This window comes from Boleophthalmus pectinirostris, unplaced genomic scaffold (genome assembly GCF_026225935.1).
Source record: "Boleophthalmus pectinirostris isolate CB_2022bp ecotype Guang Dong unplaced genomic scaffold, ASM2622593v1 HiC_scaffold_17, whole genome shotgun sequence".
Classification (NCBI taxonomy): Eukaryota; Metazoa; Chordata; class Actinopteri; order Gobiiformes; family Gobiidae; genus Boleophthalmus; species Boleophthalmus pectinirostris.
In genome coordinates, this window is record NW_026571115.1 from 24,068,019 (window position 1) to 24,092,259 (window position 24,241).

The window sequence follows — 24,241 nt, forward strand, 5'->3', positions numbered from 1 at the left end:
TTTGTTCATTTTAATCTGTAAACTGCAGTGGTCCAGAGTTATTCCTCATTTAATTTATGCATTCCGAGTATCCTAATTATTCACCACAATGAGACTGTAAGTGCATTTCCTGATCACCGGACAATAGAACGCTTTATAATTTGATGCAGACAGTACACAGTGGAAGTCTTTTGATCTTGAGAGCTGCTTATACAATACATCTGTTCAGGGACAAGACAAATTTAGCTGAAATACATGGGGAAATATCAGGTACAGGGCTTTTAATAAGCATAAGTGCTTTGAAAATACTTAAAACCACTAAGCCAGGCATGTTCAAACTATGGCCCGGGGGCCAAATGCGGCCCTCAGACAATTTTTTCTTGGCCCTCAGGCTTCCGGGTGAATTGGCCCAAATTACCTTGCATCAATTCATTTTTTTTTTTTTTTACTGCAAGTTTTTAGAAAATCTCCCTTGATAAAGCTAATATTTAATATTTAATGTGTGGTTTTATGGATCTTAGCATTAATAAAGACTGATGGCTCATTCTGAAGTGTTAAACATGCACATATTTCAATTATTCCCTGTACTGAGTATCAGTCTACAGCCCTCGATCAGCCCTCTGCTTTTAGATATGTGGCCCTTGATGAAAAAAGTTTGGACACCCCTGCAATAACCATTAAAAAAAAGGGGAAGTAACAAAAGAACCAAGATTGATAATGGAATCTTTAATTAACAGGAATGCAAAAGATAAATTAACAAAACAGACTAAAATATGTACAGAAAATAACTTAAACTAAGAAACAAAACAACAGGATTAACATACAAGTTTTGTGCCAAGAAAAATGGGTCACGCAGGCTTACACAAAAACAAGTGATTAAACTAAGGGACACACAGTAAAACTAAATCGCAAGTGCCCCAAAGTAAAACCACATAAACCCACAAACAGAATCAAGTGACAAAATAAAAAGGCACAAAATAGAAATGAACTAAAGAATTGTCTCAACACAAACAAAGTCAGACACGTGCGAGAACAAACGAGTGACTGACACTAAAGAGACACAAACAAACACAAAATGACAGACTGTCCACAAAGACCAGCAGCCCCAAACGAGGTGCTGGAAATCTCGTTAAATAGTGGGCGGTGGCTGCAGGTGCGGTGGGCGTAGACAAACCCCACCAATCACAGACCAGGGCTCCCACAGCAGGAATCAGGACAGAAATTAAAACGCACAAAACAAATTAGAACTGAAGGCCTGGGGCTGTAACAGTATCATCCAAAATACATTAGGGACGCAAGATTAATCACACTCAAATTGAAATTGTTATTTGAATAGACATAATTGGTAAATCACAAAGGCTTCAGTTTTTAAAGTACCAAAATTTCCTTCACAGACAACAAAGTAATCAGTATTTTTCTGCCTAAAAATTGCCAGCCCTGTGGTTTAAATCTGCAAAAACATGTTCTGAAATGTGATTCTTCTATTAGTTTGTCAGTTCATACTGTATTTCAGTGTTTTTGTCAGTTCTTCTCAACAAACTTTGAACAGAATCGTATTATTAGACATTTTTTCCCAAATTGTCCAGTCCTAGTTTACATATTTCAATAATCAGATAACTCCAAAAATCAGATCATGATCAGATTTTCGGTGTACCCTGCAAATTTCTCCAAGATTTTAAAACTTATATCAGGTTATTCAACTTGTTTTCAGCTTTATTATCGACTTACTAGTTCAAAGACTGTTTAATTCTAGTCTAGAGGTCGTTTATAACTAACAAGTAAAAATATCTTGCAGCATGGACAGATAATTTCACTACTTTTACGTCATTTTCTGATAGATTTAAATGTTTATATCTTAACTTTTAGCCAAGCAATGTGAATTTAAGGGAGCGTGTATTAGTATGTGTCCTTTTGTGTGTGGCGCTTTAGCACAGGCTTAGGGTCCTGACAGGAAATCCATGTCCAGAGTGTTGCAGTGCAGAGGGGAGACTTAAAGGCGAGGTCTAAACGGGAGGGTTAAAGGGGTAAAGGGGGAGTCGGAGCACTGTTTTAAGGTTACGCCGGGAGCACAGCGGTCAGTATTGAGTGACAGCACTAAAGAAAGACCACATCGTTTAGTGAACTGGACCTCTTAAGCTAATTTTGTCTTTGAATTTACGTAACTGTGTCAAAACGCCTGACCTTAGACTAACCTTGTCATGTTTTGAAAAATGAAAACCTGTTCTAAAATAAAAATACATTTTCATTCAACCTCAAGCGCCGCAAATCTAATCTAGTTTTAGTTTATTTTAGTCATTTTGTCAGGAGCAATGCAATTTGAGCAACAGACTCATGTAAAGGTGCACTGAGGAAATTTTCTAGTGAGTGCAGATGTTTTGATTTACCTGGAATGTTCCGCACTATGGCAGTAAACTAAATCTGTCTTGCATTTATTCAGTTCAATATGAATAGCGAATAGTGTCTCAAAACTGATGATAACTTTTATTAGAAGTGTAAAATATAAAATAAACAGACTATTAAAACGTAAATTGATCAAAGCAAAGACGATCTAATAATGTTTGTATGTAGATGGCTTCAGTTTGTGGAGTTTTTGGAACGTTTATGCTGCATTTGAATGTCGGTAGTGGATAAATCTGAGTCAGTTCTTCCGATATACGTTGTAATTGCGTTCCATTGCAACCCCAGACTGTATAAAAGAAGTGGACTAAGTGATTGTGTTGTCACCTATAGTGTTCAGCACTGCTCAAATGAGGCTCGTGATGCTCATGGTTACAGGACTGAATCCAGAGCCAGGCTTTATGTTACCAAATGGAGGAAAAATAATTCAGGATCATGTAGAGTGACTTAATACAAACATTTTAAGACCAAAATGACAAGGTCTGTCTGTAACTTGCCACAGTTACACAACAAAAAGTGGAGTGTTAAAATTGACTCTCACAGAATCAACTTTAACATTTTCTCAGAGTTTATGTGAGTTCAAACTGTTCTAGAGTTAATTTAACATTTTTGGAAATGTTAATTAATTAACACTGGACCAAAGTTTCTGTTTAACCCCGAAATCAAGAGTCATTAACGTTTTGAGAGTAAACAGATAACACTTTGTAGAGTTATCCTGATTTCGTTAAACAACACCGTTGTTTTATTTTATTTTTACTTTATTTGAGTTAATTTAAGATTAAATTATGTACAAAACTGGTTCAAACTGGTCTTCTCTCACAAGAGTTTGAAGTGGTGAATGGGAGGAGCCAAATTAACAGTAAGAGAAGTTGAATTAACACTAGAGGAAGTTGAATTAACCTCAACCACATCAACTCTGACAAATATCTCCAACTCAAACCCCCATTTAACTTTCAAATAGTTAAAATAACACTTTTGGTGTTAAAAAAAACTCTGAAATATTTTACCCTAAAATTTTAACCCTCCAGTTTTTGCTGTGTACAGAGAGAGGAGTGACAAGGTACTAATGTAAGTCAATAGGAGCCAGAGTCAGAAGGAGCCGGAAGAGCCTCCTGGTGAACTTCCTATTTGGCATGCAGTGGCTCGTGCGTTAGCTGTGTCCACTCATATACACGGTCTATGATTGCAACAGCCGTTAAAATATGGATGCCAGAGAAAGTGTAATGTAACGTCTCTTGCTCCTGCTAATAAATCGAGTATGTTGGCCAACATTAGTTTTCAGAGACTCAATTATGGCAGTTTGACTACTACATGTTCAGGAAAAAAAACTTCTGTCTAATGTCAAAGAAAGTCTAAATGTCACTACAAAGTTTTTAGAAGACGCTTTGTCTACGCATACACAACTTAACATATTATCAAAATGACAAAAAGACAGTTCTCTCCGTTTACTGTGTGTGCTGACATTTTTGCTGTGACGTAAATCAAACTGACTCCGTCTGCGATGAACTAACCCGAGTTCGTGTTTCGGAACACAACGATTTGATTGGCCGCTCCATTGCACTTTCTCGAGGTGGAGGTCAGTTTTCTCCAGGTCTGAGCACAACAGAATGCAGCATTATGGGGTCAGGCCTATGTTCCCTTATTTCTAAGAGTTTTCTCAAAATGAAACTCTAAATCAAGTCATTTTTATTTTTATACCGCATTGAAAGGAATGATTCAGAGTCATTTCAACCTAGGGTCCTTTGCTGGATAAGAGGTTGGGTGTAATTGATGAACAAATTGGGAGAAATGTGGATAAATTCTGATGTAAATTGATGATAAAGGAAACATAGGGCATCATTTTGGGGGGAAAAAAATAATAAAAAACTTAGAAATGAGGGAACATAGGCACACTCCCGGCTTTGTTATAGCACAACATTACCATTAGCGTTATTATTGAGACACAAACATTTCCCTTTCTAAACACAGGCACACTTGTTTAGTCTTTAACATGGCTTCAGTGACATCCACCTGCAACTCTGTCCACTGCCAAATCTGTAAATATTTATTCATTTTAGAGTGACAAATGCACAGGAAGTGGTGACGCTACAGTGAGTTTGTGCACAGAGTCTGTTGTTACGGTGAGCGGGGTTTTCTCTCCAAAGATCTGACCCTAACTTGACCTGGTGGATTTTAATTAGAGCTGTGCAATTAGTCAAATGTACGAATGTGTTTTTAATTATAGTTCCATTCAGTTACAAATATGTTTAATCGAAAATCCAATGCACTTTATTACATAACTCCAACTGAATTTGTGTAAGAAAAGTTTTCAAATCCACGTTGACATTACTTTACTAATAACAGGACTAAACCAGGACTAAACTGGGACTGAACCACGACTGAACTAGGACAGAACAAGGACTGAACCAGGACTGAACCAGAACTAAATCGTGACAGAACAAAGACTAAACCAGGACTAAACCAGGACTAAACCAGAACTAAACCAGAACTAAACCAGGACAGAACAAGGACTAAATCAGGACTGAACTAGGACAGAATCAGGATTAAACCTGGACTGAACCAGGACAGAACCAGGACTAAAACAGGACTAGAACGAGGACTAAATGAGGACTGAACCAGGACTGAACCAGGACTAAACCAGGACAGAACCAGGACTAAACCAGGACTAAAGCAGGTCCAAAAAAAAAGGTTTAAAACAGGTCTAAAACCAGGAGTAAACCAGGACTAAAAAAGGAGTAAACCAGGAGTAATTGTGTGATATATTTGTGATTTTAAGTAGGAACCAAATAATCATGGTTTTATTTTTTGCCATAAACAGTACGTTTTTTTAAGCCATACTGTGGATCCTTCATGGCAAAAACATCCCCATCATCTCCGACAAGCAGATTACAAATTATTCTACCAGAAAAGTTACGAAGTCCACCTTTCACGCCATGCCACAGCATACCACTAGTGAGCGGCGTGCAGGTCGACCTGAGCTGGAGCTGTGCTGTGGTTTGTTTCTCTGTCCTGGTTTAAGAGGCTGCAGTGGAATGAAGTGTCAGAAATATTAGCAACACAGTGTACTCACCACAATACACTACAATATCCTGCACCATCCTCTCCACTATTTTGGGTGGCCTATATTACAGCAACAACCACAACCTGACATGAACTCCAGCTTTATACAGTAAATTTTATATGCAGTAAAAGCATGAGGGTGACTAAATTTGGTAATACAAGTTTAAGGACCACATATGAATGACTAAATCGTAGTAAAAGTCATGCTAAGTGATTAATTAGATTTTAAAGGTGCGCTGTAACTTTTCATGGAGACTGTTCTGGGGACTGGTATGAAAGCGCAAACCCTCCCTCCCATATGCCGCATGGACCGTCTCTCGCTCCCGTACGCTGTATGGACCGTCCAACCGTCCCTCCCTTCCCTACACTGCGTGGACCGTCCCCTACAGACCGTTCCCCCTCCCGTACGTTGCGCGGATCATTCCCTTCCTCCCGTACATCGCGTGGACCGTTCCCCCTCCCGTACGTTGCGCTGACCATTCCCCCCTCCCATATGTCAGAGGACCGTTCCCCCCTCCGGTACGTCGCGTGGACTGTCCCCCTTTCCGTACGTCGCGCGGATCATTCCCTTCCTCCCGTACATCGCACGGACTGTTCTCCCTTCCATATGTTGCGCTGACCATCCCGTACGCCGCGTGGTCTGCGCCACTAAACCAGAACTAAACCAGCACTACACCAGAACTATCTCATCACTACACCAGGTCTAAACCAGGACTAAAACAGGTCTAAAAGCAGGACTAAAACAGATCTAAAAACAGGACTAAAACAGATCTAAAAACAGGACTAAAACAGATGTAAAACCAGGACTAAAACACATCTAAAAACAGGACTAAAACAGATCTAAAACCAGGACTAAAACAGGTCTAAAACCAGGACTAAAACAGATCTAAAACCAGGACTAAAACAGATCTAAAACCAGGACTAAAACAGATCTAAAACCAGGACTAAAACAGGTCTAAAACCAGGACTAAAACAGATCTAAAACCAGGACTAAAACAGGTCTAAAACCAGGACTAAAACAGATCTAAAACCAGGACTAAAACAGGTCTAAAACCAGGACTAAAAACAATCTAAAACCAGGACTAAAACAGGTCTAAAACCAGGACTAAAACAGATCTAAAACCAGGACTAAAACAGATCTAAAACCAGGACTAAAACAGGTCTAAAACCAGGACTAAAACAGATCTAAAACCAGGACTAAAACAGATCTAAAACCAGGACTAAAACAGATCTAAAACCAGGACTAAAACAGGGACTAAAACAGGTCTAAAACAGGACTAAAACAGGTCTAAAACAGGGCTAAAACAGATCTAAAACCAGGACTAAAACAGATCTAAAACCAGGACTAAAACAGATCTAAAACCAGGACTAAAACAGGGACTAAAACAGGTCTAAAACAGGACTAAAACAGGTCTAAAACCAGGACTAAAAGAGGATTTAGCCAGGACTTAACCATGCTCCTCAAATCCCCCCCAACCCCCTCTGGTCCGCAAAATATTATCTGATATAAAACTAGTCCATGGCACAAAAAAGGCTGGGGACCACTGTTCTACAATATAAATATCGATATATCATATCGTTTAATGTGATGATACAGTATCGATATCAATGACTGCTGTATGATATATCACCAAGAGGATTTTTTGGTATATTTTACCAAATTATTTTGTTACAATGCTATGGTTTTGTTGCTTGTACAGAGGAAGGAAACTCATTTATGCGACACATTTGACATTTTCATTGTTTTGATGATTAAAATGTTTGTGTTTCATATTAACTTTTAGTATCACAGCCATGATTTTGTTTTTATTTTTTACTGAACCGTATCCAGGCCAAATTACTTTTCAGCTCTGAGTAGATGCAACCATGAATGATCTCAATTACTGTTCAGTTGCCTTACTTTGTCTTACTTTGTCTGTTTATGTCATATTACTCTTTCTTCTAATTAAGACAGTTCAGTTTCATAAAATGTAAATGTTAATCTATAGTACTAAGTTTCTTTCTTTTGTTTTTTGTTGCATAATAGTTAGGGTGAAAAGAATTTCAAAATAAAAAACTAGAACCTTCCTGTTATTTTGGTGGTTGGTAATAGTAAAATTGTGAAACGAGTGCGTAATTAAGGAACATTTTTATGCAGAAAGAGTCAGTACAGTCACATTTTCTTTCCGTTTTGGTCGTTTTTAAGCAGCTTTTTTGTATTCTACCTAAACAGATGACAATGTGTGCCTCTCTTTACTGTTGGCAGGGATCAGATTGGTCCAAAATAGGGACATTTCTTGTATAAAATTGGGACAAATCACTGGTTTTGGATAAATCTGATGGGACAGGGGACACAGGGCTTAAAACTGGGACTGTCCCGAGTAAATAGGGACGTCTGGTCACCCTAATAATAGTGTTTTTGCATGAACTCCTGTGCAGTCATAGTCCTGTGAGTGCAGTTTGGGTCAGATACATAGAGATACGTAATAGGTTTTGAGAGCTTTTACCACACTGCATTTTCAGAATTTCTTTAGTCGACAACTGCCCTAATAATCTATGACACACTTAATTTGATATTATGAAAACGTCACTATTCCCAAATCACTGACATCAAAACGAGTCTCAAAATGATCAAAGACTGAGATTTATAATTGACATGTCCCACTTACATAAACATCTTATGTCACAGCGAGCTAGAGTCCTCCGAGAAAAGTCGAACACAGATCTTGAGTGGTGTCCTTTGCCCCCGTGCAGGTCGTCAGAGGCTGTTGTACCAGCTGGCCGGCCTGGTGCCCAGCCCTCTGCTCCTGGAGCTGCTCAGCTGTCCTCAGTGCGCCCGCAGTCTGGACACTCTGGAGCTGGAGGGGGACCCAGACGCTCTGCATGACTACCCCCAGGTCAGTGTCACGTCCATTATGCTAACGACGCCACCATCCAGCCTGCAGATGTGAGGAGCCAACGATTGTATAACATGTAAAAGTACACACCAATAGTTCAATATATTGCTCAAGTGAGAGTAAAAAAGTATTTGAAGAAACTACTACTCAAGTAAGAGTAATTGTAGTATCTGTGTGATTCCTTATTTGTCCAGGTGGGTTTTAGTGAATACTTTTGCCACTACCTTAGTTCTTAGTACTTTACACTGAGTAATATTTTGAAGATTTTTGCACTTCTTGGAGTCTTTTCAGACATCATACTGTATTTTTGCTCCTACTTGAGTAATATATTTGACAGTTTAACATCACCTCTTTGATTTCTCTTCCCACTGTGAGTAAGTCTTGTTTTGTCCTTCCAGTTACAAAATTTAAATCAGATATTACCTCCAGACAGTCTCAATTATTATTCGTAGTAATACTGAGTTCTTAAGTACCGTATTTTTCAGACTGTAAGTCGCACCAGCCAAAAAATGTGTAATGAAGAAGAAAAAACACATATATAAATTGCTCTGGATAATAAGTCACACTTTTTTGGGGAAATTTATTTGATAAAATCAGAGACCAGGAACCGACATTTCATTTTGAAAGACAAGTTACAGTAATAACAATAGAACAGAGAACAACAGACTGTTAACGTCACATATGAACAGTTCTTCAGATAAACTATAGCACAAACAACAGAACAAGTTTACCAAACTCTCCATCTCACTCCAAATCACTAAATCCATTGAATTCTTCATCACTTCTGAGCAACTCCCCAACACCCGGAGGTAAACAGAGCGCCGCTTCCTCTTCTGTGTAGCTGTCGTCAGACTCAGCATCACTTTCAGTTAGAATTATTCCAGCCTTTCTGAATCCCGACAGGATGGTCTAGGTTGTCACTGAAGTCACTTAAATTTTCTATTTTCAGTGGTTCAGAAGTAATGGTACGATCGACTGACATGATACAGACAGGACAGAGGCTCTTTCTGCAGGAGACATGCGCAGTAGAGCCAAGTGACAGTGGTACAGGAGTAATAGGAGCAGCAGATACTGGCACACAAGCCTCAAGTGCCCTCTTGAGTCTGTCGGTGTGAAAATTTTAATATATAAGTCGCACCAGAGTATAAGTCACAGGACCATTCAAACCATGGAAAAAAAAGTGCGAGTTATAGTCCGAAAAATACGGTAATATCATTTTTTGAACATTACTCTTGCTTCTGTACAATTTCTGGCTACTCACCTCTACATCCAGATACCTGCTAATTGCATCTCCCCTCCTCGCTGTGCTCTGTGTTAAATCCTATTGCTTGTGCCCGACAGGGGGGAGACCTGCGGGGCGTGCGTGGTCGAATGCGGCGGCGGGGGGTGAGCGAGTACAAAAACAGTGTGCTTCGGGCCTGGAGGGACTTCAGGGAAAAACTCAAAAGGATCGTGGAGAGTAAATACTTCAACAGAGGGATCATGATCGCCATCCTGGTCAATACCCTCAGCATGGGCATCGAGTACCACGAGCAGGTGAGACGAGACATACACACACACAAGCGGCAGATGACATTTGGCTGTGTTAAAGGAACTGTATGTAGCCTGACCTCTTACTGGTGCTACAGTCACAAATGAACCTGGGTTATCAGTGCATTTAGTTGCGTATAGAGGATACAAGTTTGTCTCATCCTCAGTTTATGGAGAAGTCTCAATGTGAAGCTCAGAACCTCCAGAATTTCCTCTCTGCGCTCCCGCACTAACACTGATTCATGATTGTCTGCTTGTGCTAAAGTTTAGATAGTGACCATTCAGATCAGAGAGAGGCATTTTAGGTTTAAACCAACTATTTTACGATTTTAGCATTGAAAACTTAGGGGTGTGCAAAAATATCAAAATATCAATATACTGTACCTATATACTGTAATGTGATGATACAGTATTGATATCGTGGGCTGCTGTATCAATATAAGAGTATTTTTTATTAGATTTTACTAAATTATTTTGTTACAGTGCTACAGTTTTGTTGCTTGTTTAGAGGAAGGAATCATTTATGAAAAACATTTGACATTTTCACAGTTTTGATGATTTAAATGTTTGTGTTTCATATGAACTTTGTACAAGAAGTGGTTTAACAAAAACTTTTAGTATCACAGCCATGATTTAGTCTTTATTTTTTATTGAACTGTATCGAATCAATTTGAAATCTGTCGTATCGAATCGAAAGTGCCCTGTATCGAGATAAGTATGGTATTGTGATCTGTGTATCGAGGTATGTATCGTATTGGCAACTTCTTAATGGTACCCAGCTCTATTGAAACTGGCAACCCAAAATGAAAGACTCAGTGAGGCTTATTCTGCTTTGAGATTAGATAATTTTCTTGAGAACCAAAGCCTTGTTATCACATAAACAAGTTGGCCATCATGTCCAGTGTTTTGTTACTAAGAAGAAATCAATATTACAATTGTTACCAGTAAGAACTATAGTTGATTTGAACATGTCTACTTTGTGTCTGCGGATATTGTGATGTCACTTTTATGAAATATAAAATGTAATTCATCAAATCTGTCTCTTTAAGTCTGAACAGATGCAGTAGAGCAGACAAAAGCAGCCCATGTTTCTAATAAATGTCCTGTTCTGCAATCACACTTCTACACACAGTGCTAATGCATTATAGCATGCTTCATTTACTTAGTGAGATTTTTTTTATTTTTATTACTTGATCTCTGTTGTCCTGTAGTTGCTTGTCAAATAGACTGGGTCATGGAAGTGGTTCTCAAACTAAGGTCTATGGCAGAGTCCTGCACCGGGTCAAATAGTTGCTAAAACTGGCGGGTTTTAACTTTCTGGTATTTTACGAGCGGGTATGCGGGCAGGTAGCCAGAATAATTGACAAATACAAATTCCTAAATTGGGACAACACAATTTACAAAAGTTTTTAATCATCTTGCTCCACCTCCTCTAAGGAGTTTGTGAAAAGAAATTCATCTCTGTGCCTTTTAGGAAAAAGTACTTTTGGACAACTCTCTTTTGCTTATCGAGCTGCTCAAACATGGAACACAGCGCCTGCTCATATACGAGAACTTTCAACATTGGCAGCATTTTCTAAAGCTTTAAAACAATGGTTGTTCACTGGTCAAATATGTCACCATGTTTAACCAATTTATATTTTCTTTTATTTTGAGGGGTTGTTGGTTTAACTCTTGGTTTAACTCTTAAACTTTTGACTTTGAACCTCAAATGAACAGTTTGAAACTAATTGTATGTAGTGAGTGTGCTGGTGTTGTGTACTTTTGTGTGATTGTTGCTGTACTTTTCCTCGTCCTATAGATGATTTTACATCAACCTGCCGAGGGACTGAAGATGAAAATTATCCACGTTGGCTATAGTCTTTACATATTTACATTTTTAATGTTCATTAATATGTACTGTCCCTTTACTAATAAATAAAATAAGAAAAAATAAGAAATAAGTAGTGATTACATACTGGCGGGTCTGGTGAATTAAATGAACGATGAACAGGAGAAAAATACTTGATGGGTGTCCAGGACGTCTGTTGCCCTGGAAACAAGTGCCATTTCTGGTCTTTTTCTGGAACGATGGACTAGGCTGAGAGAGACTTTAGTGTTTTTATTACATAAAACCATCAGCTTGGTGGCTGTGCTCCTGGTTTGGTCTGGGTTTACTCCGGGTTTATTCCAGGTTTAGTCTGGGATTAGACTGGGTTTAGTCCTGATTTAGACCTTGTCCAGTCCTGGTGTAGTCCTGGTGTAGTCCTGGTGTAGTACTGGTGATCGGCTCAGTGGTTGTGCGTGTATATATTTATCCTAATGGCACTGTTTTAGTCCTGGTTTAGACCTGGTTTATTGCTGGTGTAGTCCTGGTCCAGTCCTAGTAGTCCTAGCAATTGGCTTGGCGATTGCGGCATGTATATATTTATAATCTGTGTAATGATAAGGCGTAGGTTTAGTCCTGGACTATTGGGCTATCGGACTAATGGCCTATCCCGATTAATCACGGGCACGGGCACGGGCACGGGCGAGTGATGGGTGGAATGTTAACGTCACCAGGCGGGTGCAGATTTAACTTGATATAATCACGGGTTAAATGGACCCGTGCAGAACTCTGGTCTAGGGTTAACTTATTATCAATTACATCCACATATGTGACTATTCCCTGTTTAGGCCTAAAGTACCAATGGCATAGTCCTATTTTAGACCTGGTTTATGTCTAGTTTAGATCTGACACAGTCCTGTTATGGACCTGGTTTAGATCTGGTGATACTCAGAAGGCTAAATATTTTCTTAGAGGGTACTTGCTGTAAAATGTTTGACAACCGCTGATCGTTAAGTAATGTCTGAATGCTGGCAAAGTAAAGGGCCCTTGAGACGCTGGAAAGGGCCCTGGTATATCCTATTTGTAAGCTGTCTTCTTCAGCGTCTGATTTAAGTAACTGAATAAGTGCAAAATAGATTAGTAAAGTAATAACATCTCAAAAGAGGCAAGCACATGACAGAAACGCAATCGGAAAAGTTGCATAGTGCACCTTTTAAATATTGTCCCATTAGAATTATAAAGCTCCATCTGATTTGTTTCTCAGAATTTAGTTGCTCATATATTCTTAATCTTAAAGAGATAGTATGTAACTTTCTATTTTTAACTTAAAATAATTTTTAACAGCTAAATAATTCCCCTTGTGGATCAGTAAAGTTTGTCGAAGTCTTAAGTTTCTGGGGGTGGAATTTGCAACTGTATAATTCATGGAAATAGAAAACTAAAACCAAATAGAAAGTTAAAACCATACATTCTCCATGGAGACAAGTATAGAGTTTATGATATATTGTGAAATATTATAGCCAAATTAACAACATTTCCACGGAAACAAGTAGGAGGTGATTATGATTAAACAACAATGTCCCTGTTCTATTGTGTTAAATATCTAAAATTGCACAGAGATAAACCCGTCTATTTCTAATGGGACAATACATTATTTTGAAGTGAAGTAATTTTAACTTAGAAAATTTTTTAAAAGGCCCATAATATGCTGTTATATTGTTGTTTCTTCATTAAATTATGATTAAACAACAATGTCCCTGTTCTATTGTGTTAAATATCTAAAATTACACAGAGATAAACCCATAGATTTGTAATGGAACAATGTATTATTTTGAAGTCAAGTATTTTTCCCACATAGAAACATACAAATTTTCTATGATATAATGTTTCTTCATCAAAATCATATCTGGAGTTGTGTTTTGTTTCATTCACGCATGTTTAACACATAAACTCTGCATATTTTAGCGAATTTCTCCTCTTAAACAGAAACACGCTGTTCCATTTTGTGTGCTCCACTGGGTTTTTAAACTTGATACACCTTCACTTGAATCATTTGGATGATTTCAGCCTTGGAATTGACTAAACAAAAGGTAAAACGTCAAAACAATCGCTTCATGACATCAAAATGTGTAACAGATCATTGTGAGCTTTGGAGATGTAAACAAACTAATAATAAAGAGTTACTCAAACATGCGTGAATGAAGCAAAACACAACTCCAGGTCTGTTTTTGAGGAGTTGACAACATTGTAACATGGTATAAAGCTCACAAGAGTCAATTTTGCGTAATATAGGGCCTGTACTTAAAACAAAAAACTGCATACATCCATTATAAAGATGTTGTGATCTGCTGGTGTATGGTCCGTCTCCTCACCTCCTCATGTTTGTGCTCCAGAGTGGAACTGAGTGTAAACAGAGCAGCGCAGCCTGGGAGAGCCATGTCCATATTGGGCCAACAGCACCCGCTCCCAGGCAGAGTCAGAGGGAGACACGGGGCCTTATGTAAGAGGTGCTCTCACCGCGGTACTCATCATCCCACTTATGTGACACCCAGAGACAAACTTCTCAACACACCAGCAGGGAGGGCGGAGAGCTCAGAGACTGATTGCAAATGGACGCAGAATAAGCTTTAAAGGTGCATTGTGGAACTTTTCTGGTGGAGGGTCAGTTCTGCAGTATAACATAAAACCCATAGTCTGTATATATAAATGGACATGGCTAATTTGCTAAACGTTGTGCTCCAAATTGGAACTAAGCACAGGGCTCGTTTCTGGCTCCAATTCACTTTGTGTTGAAAAAAACGTCGCCCCTCTCTGTAACCGCTACAGAGTCGTCATTTTGGTCTTAAAATGTTTGTGTTAACCCACTCTACATGATTATGGTGACCAGGTGTCACTATTTACCCGGGACAGTCCCAGTTTTGAGCCCTGTGTCCCCTGTCCCAGCAGATTTATACAAAACCAGTGATTTGTCCCCAGTTTTATACAAGAAATGTCCCTAGAGTCCCTATTTTTAACGAATTTGATACCTGCCAACAGTAAAGAGAGGCTTTAATTGTTACTTGTTTAGGTAAAATACAGAAAGCATGCTTGGAATTGGAATACACTAGACGGTTTACAAGAACCCTGGAAGTTGTAGATTGTGCACCGAGCACTCAGCGAAGAGCTGTGAAGCCATGACTGGGTCCCTTTTGTGGTACAGCAGAACAGTAAACAAAGCGGACAAGATGGATGTAGACGAAGCCATACATTGTGTGTTGACAACGATTCCCAAGACCAAGGATTTAAAACTGGAACAAAGAGAATGTTTGGTGAATTTTATCAAGGGGAAATGTGTTATTGACCTTCTTCCTACGGGATTTGGGGGGCGGCAGTAGCTCAGTTGGTAGAGCATTCGCCCACTGATCTAAAGGTTGGCAGTTCGAAGCTCTTGACATAAACATCACAGGTTGAGCGTCAGATCCACTGACCCACAGGCAGGTTGGCACAGATGAATGCTGTTGTTGGGCAAGACACTTAACCCACCTTGCCCACAGGGTCTGCGTACACTGGTGTGTGAATGGGTGAGTGGTTCCTTGTTGTAAAGCGCTTTGAGTGCCTTGAAGGTGGAAAAGCGCTATAGAAAAATGTGACCATTTACCATTTGGGAAAAGCTTAATATACCACTTATAACCCAGTTGCATTACATATGTCACAACCAAATAGTGTTGTAGGTTAAATTAAAAAAGTACCCACCTACCGTTGAGCGAACAAATCCTAATGCTGCAAGGTCATACAGTTTCCACGAAGTGAAACCGGCTAACCGTGAGATGCATATCATCAAAATATTGTATCGAGGGATTTTGATATCGTTACATCTCTGCAAATGACTCATAATCAAAATTGGGTTTGAGGGAAAAGAATTGCCATTTTTCTGTCAGTCAGTTGTTGAGATTAAATGTGGAATTCAGGTTTTCTAATCAGCATTCTGTTCACAGCGCACATTTTTGAACCAGGAGCGTTTGAGGACACATGAGTTTGTGAAGGTCGAAACGAGGTTAGACATTATCATAATGTGTGTCTCAGTTTAATATGTATAAGCACTCCTAAACCCTGTAGCCTAGACCTCTACAAACATATTCTGAAACAGATCCTCGTTTTAACTCAGCCGTTGATATTTCCGCTAGTTTCGCAAATGCTACTACACCTGGGACACGTTTAAAATATGCACCGCAAACTGAATATGAATATAAAAAATACATTTATGATCACTATTCTTAGTCACTTTTATAAGATGGATTAAACAGCAAGTCATTTCAGCTTTTCCAGTTACACCCTTTGTGCTTTGTGCGCTTTGTTGGCTCGCATCATTTTGCAGATGTGCTTTTTGCGGTGGTTTTGCTGTGTACAGCGGAGCACAGAGGGACAGCACAAGGCTAATTAGGGGCGCTAACCATTAGTCATTTTTGCCACTGTCTGCAGCAGCTATTCTGTGCTAAGCCTCCATACTACTGCTACCGCATTATCCACACACACATTATCCACACACACAAGCTTATTTTTTCTCTCATAACTAGTCAACAAACACGTGGGGAGCACAGTTACGTTTACCTGAGTATCAGATTATACTTTTCTGAGTAGTATTCCAGCATACAGAAGTTATGCTGCTGCTTGAATATTTGTATTGACAAATCTGTACTTTTACTCAAGTAGTTTTGGTTACTTTTCCCTCTTTTAGTATGTCTATAAATGAAATTTGTTCACTGGCATTAGGGATATAGTAATATAATCATCAGTATTGTTATTGTTTATGTTTTGTGTTCTTTATTTTAATATGGTTTGAGCCCTTTTGTGAGTTGCTTATACCTTTTTATTTTTTTTTATTTGTGTTTTTATAGGGGTGTAACAGTTCACAAAAATCACAGTTCAGCACGTATCTCGATTTTGAGGTTTATTTGTGCTTTTATTAAACCAACAATTTGTTTTGAACATTATACAAATGGGAAAATAAAATTAAAGCCGCAAGCGGCGTCGAACGGCCCTCGCCCGCCGCGCCCGCGAACGCCGTGCCCGCGAACGCCGTGCCCGCAAATAGTGTGCCCCGCCAACACCATACCGTAAACGCCGTGTCCGCAAACTCTGTGCCTGCAAATGGCAAAATGACATAGTACGCCTTTAGATGTTCTTTGCGCCCCCTACTGGCCAACCTTGAAAAATGCCCATGTCAGTAATATATGTTTTTGCTTCTAGTCATTAATAGACTTGAATTCCCAAATTTGGTGCAGATCTGATAATGTTGACGTTTCATGTCTATGGTAGGGGGCGCTATAGTGTTTTTTCATATGTTTTATAGTGTATTATATTCAGACTGAGATCACACATTAGTGATTCAAATTTCAGCACGATCGGACTAAGTCTGTGTGAACAGGAGCAAATAATGTCACCTTGAAATTAGGCGAAATTTTGACCAAAATTTGCAGCTTCGCTGCACGTAAACCGTGACAGTTATAAAAAAAAATCAGCTAACTTTAGATGTTCCAGTTGTCTAGATGATGTACGGTGATTTTCAGCCCTGTGGGTGAAGCGCCTTCAGAGGAGTTCGTTCAAACGCAACGTCAGCAAAAACGCGGACTCAAATTTCAATCCAAGATGGCTGCCTTCTAGTTTGTCAGGGGGCGTGGCCATAATAATATTTTTTGTTTGTCTTCACATGATGAATGTGTGTCCCGAATTTCGTGGCTCTACGACAAAGATGACGGGGACGTCTCCCATAGGCGCCAAATTTTTTAGTCTTTGCGCCCCTGCTGGCCAACAGTGAAAATGGTATCATGTCCATAATATAATTTTTTGCTCGTAATCAGGGATAGAATTTAATTCCCAAATTTGGTGCAGATCCGACAATGTTGATGTTTCATGTCTATGGTAGGGGGCGCTATAGTGTTCACTTTTCATATGTTTTATAGTGTATTATATTCAGACTGAGGTCACACATTAGTGATTCAAATTTCAGCATGATCGGACTAAGCATGTGCGTGTAATATATTTTTTTCTATTTTTGGGAGGAGTTTTAGCGCCCCTGCTGGCCAACGGTGAAAAATTCGCCATGTCCATAATATACTTTTTTGCTCGTAATTATGCATAGAATTTAATTCCCAAATTTGGTGCAGATCTGATAATGTTGATGTTTCCTGTCTATGGTAGGGGGCGCTATAATGTTTTTTCATATGTTTTATAGTGTATTATATTCAGACTGAGATCACACATTAGTGATTCAAATTTCAGCACGATCGGACTAAGTATGTGCGAACAGGAGCAAATAATGTCACCTTGAAATTCGCCAAAACTTTGACCAAATTTTGCAGCTTCGCCGCACGTAAACCGTGACAGTTATCAAAAAAAATCAGCTAACTTTAGATGTTCCACTTGTCTAGATGATGTACGGTGATTTTCAGCCCTGTGGGCGAAGCGCCTTCAGAGGAGTTCGTTCAAATGCAATGTGAACGAAAATGCGGACTGAAATTTCAATCCAAGATGGCCGCCTTCTGGTTTGTCAGGGGGCGTGGCCATAATATCATTTTTTGTTTATCTTGACATGACGAATGTGTGTACCGAATTTCGTGGCTCTACGACAAAGTTGACGTCGGGACGTCTCCCATAGGCGCAATGTATTTTGACTTTTCGAGGTGGCGCTGTGTCGCCATTTTTTTATGCCCGTGCACGAAACCTATATTTTATCGAATTTTTCGCCACTTCTGAATTTTGGGCAAAGTTTGGTGAGTTTTTGAACGTGTTTAGGGGGTCAAATTAGAGCTCAAAGAGCAGAAGAATAATAATAATAATAATAATAATAATAATTCGAGCAAAAACAATATATCCGAAAACTTTAGAACAACATATTATACGTTTTTTGAAAGCTCTCGACCTTCCCCACGTCACCGTGGGGTCATTGGTGAGTGACGGGCACTGACGCGCTCGTCATTCGCCATCTCGTCGAGGTCACCCATCGCCTTCCATTGACTTCCATTCATTTTAGCAGTAGTAAATATGAGCCAGGCCTTGGGCGTGGGTTACTGGGATACTGCTGTTCGTGCCGGGGGCGACCGTGGACATAGTTGCATGTCGTCTTGTCGCATTCGGACATGCGCACGTCCCTTCCCATTCGCTCCGCTGAGCGGAAGCAATAGGCCCTACGCCCTGTCGGGGCTCGGGCCTAAATAAATACAAAGTGCTGCTTGGTAATACTAATATGTTAAATAAAATATTCTCAAATAAGCGACACATGTATGAAATATTATAAAAAATAAATTCCTTGTAAACAGTAAATAAAACTTTTCAAGAAGCAGGATGGAAGCGGTTGAAAATACCCTTACAGTAGGGACAGAGGTCGCAGGTAGAGGGAAGGGGGTGCAGATTACGAAAGGCGAAAGTGAGGACTGCGGCGCGACGATTGTAGTTTTGCGAGGATTCACGTGGTTCGTAGGGACGTAGTCAAGGCGGGAGGGCAATTATTGTCAAGCCGGCCGCCCTTACTATAAAGCGCTGTGGGAAACGCTGACACCTCAATCACAGACAAGTTTCCTCGTGAATATTAAAGAGCCGAACCTTCCGTATAGCTGCACAAATTGCGCGAACTCACTCATGCACATCCCTGCTGATATGGTACATGTATTTGTGCCAAACCAAACATCCCTTACTGAAACGGTTCGGCACGAAAACATGTACCATTACACCCCTAGTTTTTGATGTTCTTTTTTTTGTTTTGTTTTGTTTTGTTACTACTATTATTATTATTATTACAAATTCTTTCCTTATGGATTTGTATGAACTATTAGTGAGTACGTACAGTATGTGATGTGTGGGTGATGTTTGGTTGATTTGAAGTCTAATCTCCTTCATTTTGTCAAAAAATCTATAGTCTATCAACGACAAAATGTTTAAGATTAGATTTTTTACTCTTACTTAATATCCTGGAACGCTACTTTGTACTTTGACTTTGAGTAATGTTATTTTGAAGCCGCAGTGCTCTGATTATTATTATGCAGTACATTTCTCCACTATCTATCCACCTCTCAACAAATGCTTGCACAACAGCTTCCTGACAGTTAAGTATCCATTATAATCCATTATATATTAAAAATCGTGTGCCCAAAAACACTGCATTTTTCTTCGTTGGATGAGCTTGGCCTTTGTCACACCATTTTATTGTGATTCATCAACTTCCTTGTTAAATGTTGGCAAAGCAGGTCAAAGCAGAGCACACTTTGGCTCATGGATCATATTGATGTCTGGATTGAGGCCCATTTTTAAAGAAAAAAAAAAATACTTAGAGCGTCACTTAAAAAAACAGAGTGCTCAAGGTCAACTTTAATCCATTTACTACCCCAACACATCATTTAAGTAAGCTTTTCTATTTATTGTGCATTATATTTGACATTTTTAGAGTAGCACTATATCATTTTTCTAGCGCGGGATCCGCCCCCTTCTCGTCTCCGTGGAGATGATGAGAATTATGTTCCACAGTGTGAAATTAAAAGTATCTTGCATCTATTTACAGGTGTATTTAGTGCTCAAATATACTTTAGTTAGTTAGTTAGTTACTTAGTTAGTTAGTTAGATAGATAGATAGATAGATAGATAGATAGATAGATATGGTATAGACTACATGTATTCTTACTGCCAGTAGCTCGCCTCTCCACAGATCTGACATCTCTCAAACTTGAAAATAAGTTTAGACAAAACAGTAAAAGCTGTAGTTTTCAGGTTAACTTTTATCTTTAATTCAGTAGAGATTAGGGTTGGGCAGTATCCAAATTTTGATACCAATAAACTTTCTCAGGATTTTTCCGTGGTTGTCAGTATTACCATATTACCAAAATGTTTTAGTACGACTTTGGTAAGCTACGAACTTGCACGGTCGGTTTATGTGTATGACCTCCAGACTCTCTGAAAAGTTGCGATACATGCACAGAACAGACTCACGATCAGCAGCACATCCTCCGTCACAGAAAGAACAAACATATTTCACTGAGTCGTGTCCTTTAGTCCAACAGAAGCTGAACCACATCAGCAACACAAAGAGTGCTAATAGTTTATACAAATAAGCCATCAGTTTTAAGTTTTGTTCCTATAAAACGTAAACAAATGGGCACCTGAAGCCAAAATGCTGCCAAATTGCAAAAGTACTAATGTTTTTATTTTGGGACCAACTCACTTGCGGCCGGACTTGCCATCTTGTCTTGGTCTCCCTTCTGAGCATCACGTGACAATGGAACAAAACTAATCGAACGTCATTTCCCCACGTAGTTAAAAGAAACTTTATAGACACTGTTAGTTTTAAATCGTAATAGCATTAAATTGAAAATACAACCACACATTCATTTGTGCTGAGCAAACTAATTTAGGTATCAATAAATTATAATGTTATATTAGGTCCTTATGCACTGCAGACTTTTTAAATGATGATAATGAAAGTGAGACCGTTGCTGCTTTTTGATACCGTGGGATACCGTAATACCATATTACCACCCAACCCTAGTAGAGATTGGTAATTCCAGGTCTGAAATTATCCAAATGGTTCTAGTGAAGGTGTATGAAGTATTGGAGATTACTTTTACAATTTACAACATGGAGTTTAAAAACACACTGGAAGAAGAACTCAGCCTAAAATATGCAGGATTTGTGTGTTAAACATGTGTAAATGAAACAAAACACAACTCCAGGTCTGTTTGTGATGAGAAAACAACAGAAAATAACATAATATAAGACCTTTAACAATAACCTTTTCATTACTCTTAGTAGAAAATATTATTGAAGTACAAGCTTATGTACAGTGTCTGAAAGCTGCTCTCAAAAGTGCAATTACTTTAGTAAATGTAAGTACTTCTACTTCTACGACTGCAGATGAAGCAGTGAATTAAAGTTCAGTTCCAGAAAGCCCGTACAAAGCCCTCTCAGCACTATACAGCTGATATAATAAACCCCCATTGTTTAGCTTCAGTGCCTGCGCTGTTAACTGAGCGGGCCACAAACGGCAATGAAAACGCCACAGTTAAATATAAGCATGGGTGTAGCACTGGACAGAATAAGTGGCTGAGAGCTGCTCCGGAGCCTTTCATGATTTTATGTGAAAAACTATCAAAAGAAAAGCACTAGGAACACACAGTCAGGCCACATGAACTCATTTTCATCCAACTTGAAGTGACAGGTTTTGATAGTTTTTTTCTAATTATGACTTGGTTTATCAGGATATTAGCTGTGGTAAATGTTTCTCATGGTTTTGTAGCAGTAAAGTTGCAGTTTGTTGGGAAAAAAAAAAAAAAAGTACAAAAATACAGGAAGTTGTAGTGATTTTAGAACTACAGTATGTCATCAACACTAAAAGTTCCATCCAAAATGTAGTGAAATTTACTCACAAGGAACAGATTTTCATGACAGTTTAAATTTTCATTTCACAAAATCGAGTTGTTATCACTTATTTTGTATTATTCCAATCATAACTATAACAATAACCAAAATATCGTGATCTCGTATCATCAAAGTTCTCAAAATAAAATCGTGGACCATCACAATATATCAAATTACAAGTGTCTTTGCTTAAATTAAGAGTTATGGTGCAGCAATAACTAAAATAACAGACAGAGGGAACTACATAGACCATGATCCTTTGCTCCATTTCAGTGCAGACTACAAGAAGAAATAACAGTTCTAAGCACTTTTAAGTCTTAGTTCTTTGGATTAAGTCTGGTCAAGGCATTTTAAGAGGAAAAAAAGCATATTAACAGTTTTGTTAGCCTCCACAAAATATCTCAATAAATATCGTACCGTGAGATGTATATTGTGAAAATATCGTACCGAGAGCTTTAGATATAGTTACACCTCTAATCGTGAGCCTCCCCACCATATCGTGTGCTTTCCCACGATATCGCAATAAATATCGTGCCATGACGATATCGTATCATGAGACTTGGATATCGTTACACCCCTAATATTTACATAACAATTTAGACAGGTTTTTGTCCTTGTTTACGTTATGGTTGCCAGGTAACTGTGTGAAATTACCTCTGCCCATCTCCAACCAGGAAGCAACAAAACAAAACATAAATAGAAAAATAAAAGCTAGGCAAGATTTTTTGTAAAAGCTTAAATATAATCATATTAAAGGTCCTATATTATGCAAAAAGTTTTTAGCCAAGTTATAATGTTATTATGCCATCAAAGCTCAAAGTGCTCTGTTCAATATATTATAATTAACAGAATTAAGTTGAAGATTTTTCTCAAAGTTTTCTCTAGTTTGACAATTTTGGCCATGTTTATAATTTGACTTCCTGGTTTGACATGAGCAGCAGATATGACGTACGTAGAGGTAACTGCACAACCGTACTGTAAACAAGTGCCAAAGTTTGTCTAATTTACACCATAGTTATTATTTGACAATTGAAACACGTTTATTTTCTTAATTAATGCTTAAACTGTATTTTGGATGGAATTGTTTTGATTGTTTTGATGATGTAAATAGTGAGATTTCTTTTTAGAACTCTACTCTACTTCTGGTCATTTTCAAACTTTTTCTTTTAACTTTTCTTCACAAACTGCTGCTTGACTGATGTAAAACTACAGTAAATATGTCCCACAGATAAGCTCACTATCCATCCCAAACCAAGGCACAATTAGAAAAACATGAAAACCTGTCACATGCGCTTAAATCTCCCTTAAAACCGCTAACCTTGCATGTCTTCTTTTTTGCCTTGTGTCATAAGCACTACAAACCCTCCAACATCACATTAACCCAATCTGTTTTGCTTCTCAGATTGCATTGCACTGCCGGCTTCCCCCTCATGTGTCATCATATATAGACTCCATTGTATCGGTTTAAGAGGTAATCAAGTCCGCCGAGGGCTGTAATTTGCGCACTTAGACACGTGATTGGCTGCGGCAGACATCTTGGGAGCACTGGTAATGAGAACTGCAAAGGATGAGTCTCCAATCAAAATAAACACAAGCAGCAGCAGTGACAATTGCCAGACTCAAACACATGATACACAATAGTCAGAGAGATTGGGTTTAAGTCATGTGATCATGTTTTGGAGAGCGTGTTGAAATGGAGATAGATACATAGATTTGAACTCGTGGTAATGTTTCTAAGTGTGAGTGTGATGAGTGTGTCTTGGTCTTGCTCGTCTTGTCATTTTGGCAGGTGGGATCAGGTGAAGTTAATCCGTGCAATGTACTATGGCGCCCTCTAGCAGTCAGTGGAATTACGGTATTTGTCAGTTCCTGTAAAATCCTATAAGGCTTTGGTGAGGCACTTTATCACAATTTATAATCCTAAATGTCTCCTGTACTAAATATTCTGCAAGAATAATAAACTGACAACCAAGCATGTTAAAAATGATAACAACATAATTTTAATTTGTGCATTGTATTGTCAAAATACATTACAGATTTATTCAGTTTTATTAATTCTGAGGCTGCTAATGATTAATTAGTTTGAGAAGTAAACATTGGATAAATATTATATAGTCTTGGCACTGTAGAATTATATTTTATGAGTGACTTTGGCAATCAAAAAAGTAAAAAAGTAAAAATTTGAAATGGGCAGTTCACTGATTTTGGAAGA

At 38.6% G+C, this 24,241-nt stretch overlaps 1 protein-coding gene across 1 annotated transcript in view; it reads left to right on the forward strand.

Annotated features, from left to right (window-relative positions):
* cacna1ha (calcium channel, voltage-dependent, T type, alpha 1H subunit a) overlaps positions 1-24,241 on the forward strand; it is a 294,384-nt gene that overhangs the window by 192,236 nt on the left and 77,907 nt on the right. The window contains exons 12-13 of the mRNA XM_055152604.1: positions 8,170-8,312; positions 9,654-9,848. Coding sequence (XP_055008579.1) covers positions 8,170-8,312; positions 9,654-9,848 — 338 coding nt within the window. The remainder of the gene's footprint in view (positions 1-8,169; positions 8,313-9,653; positions 9,849-24,241) is intronic.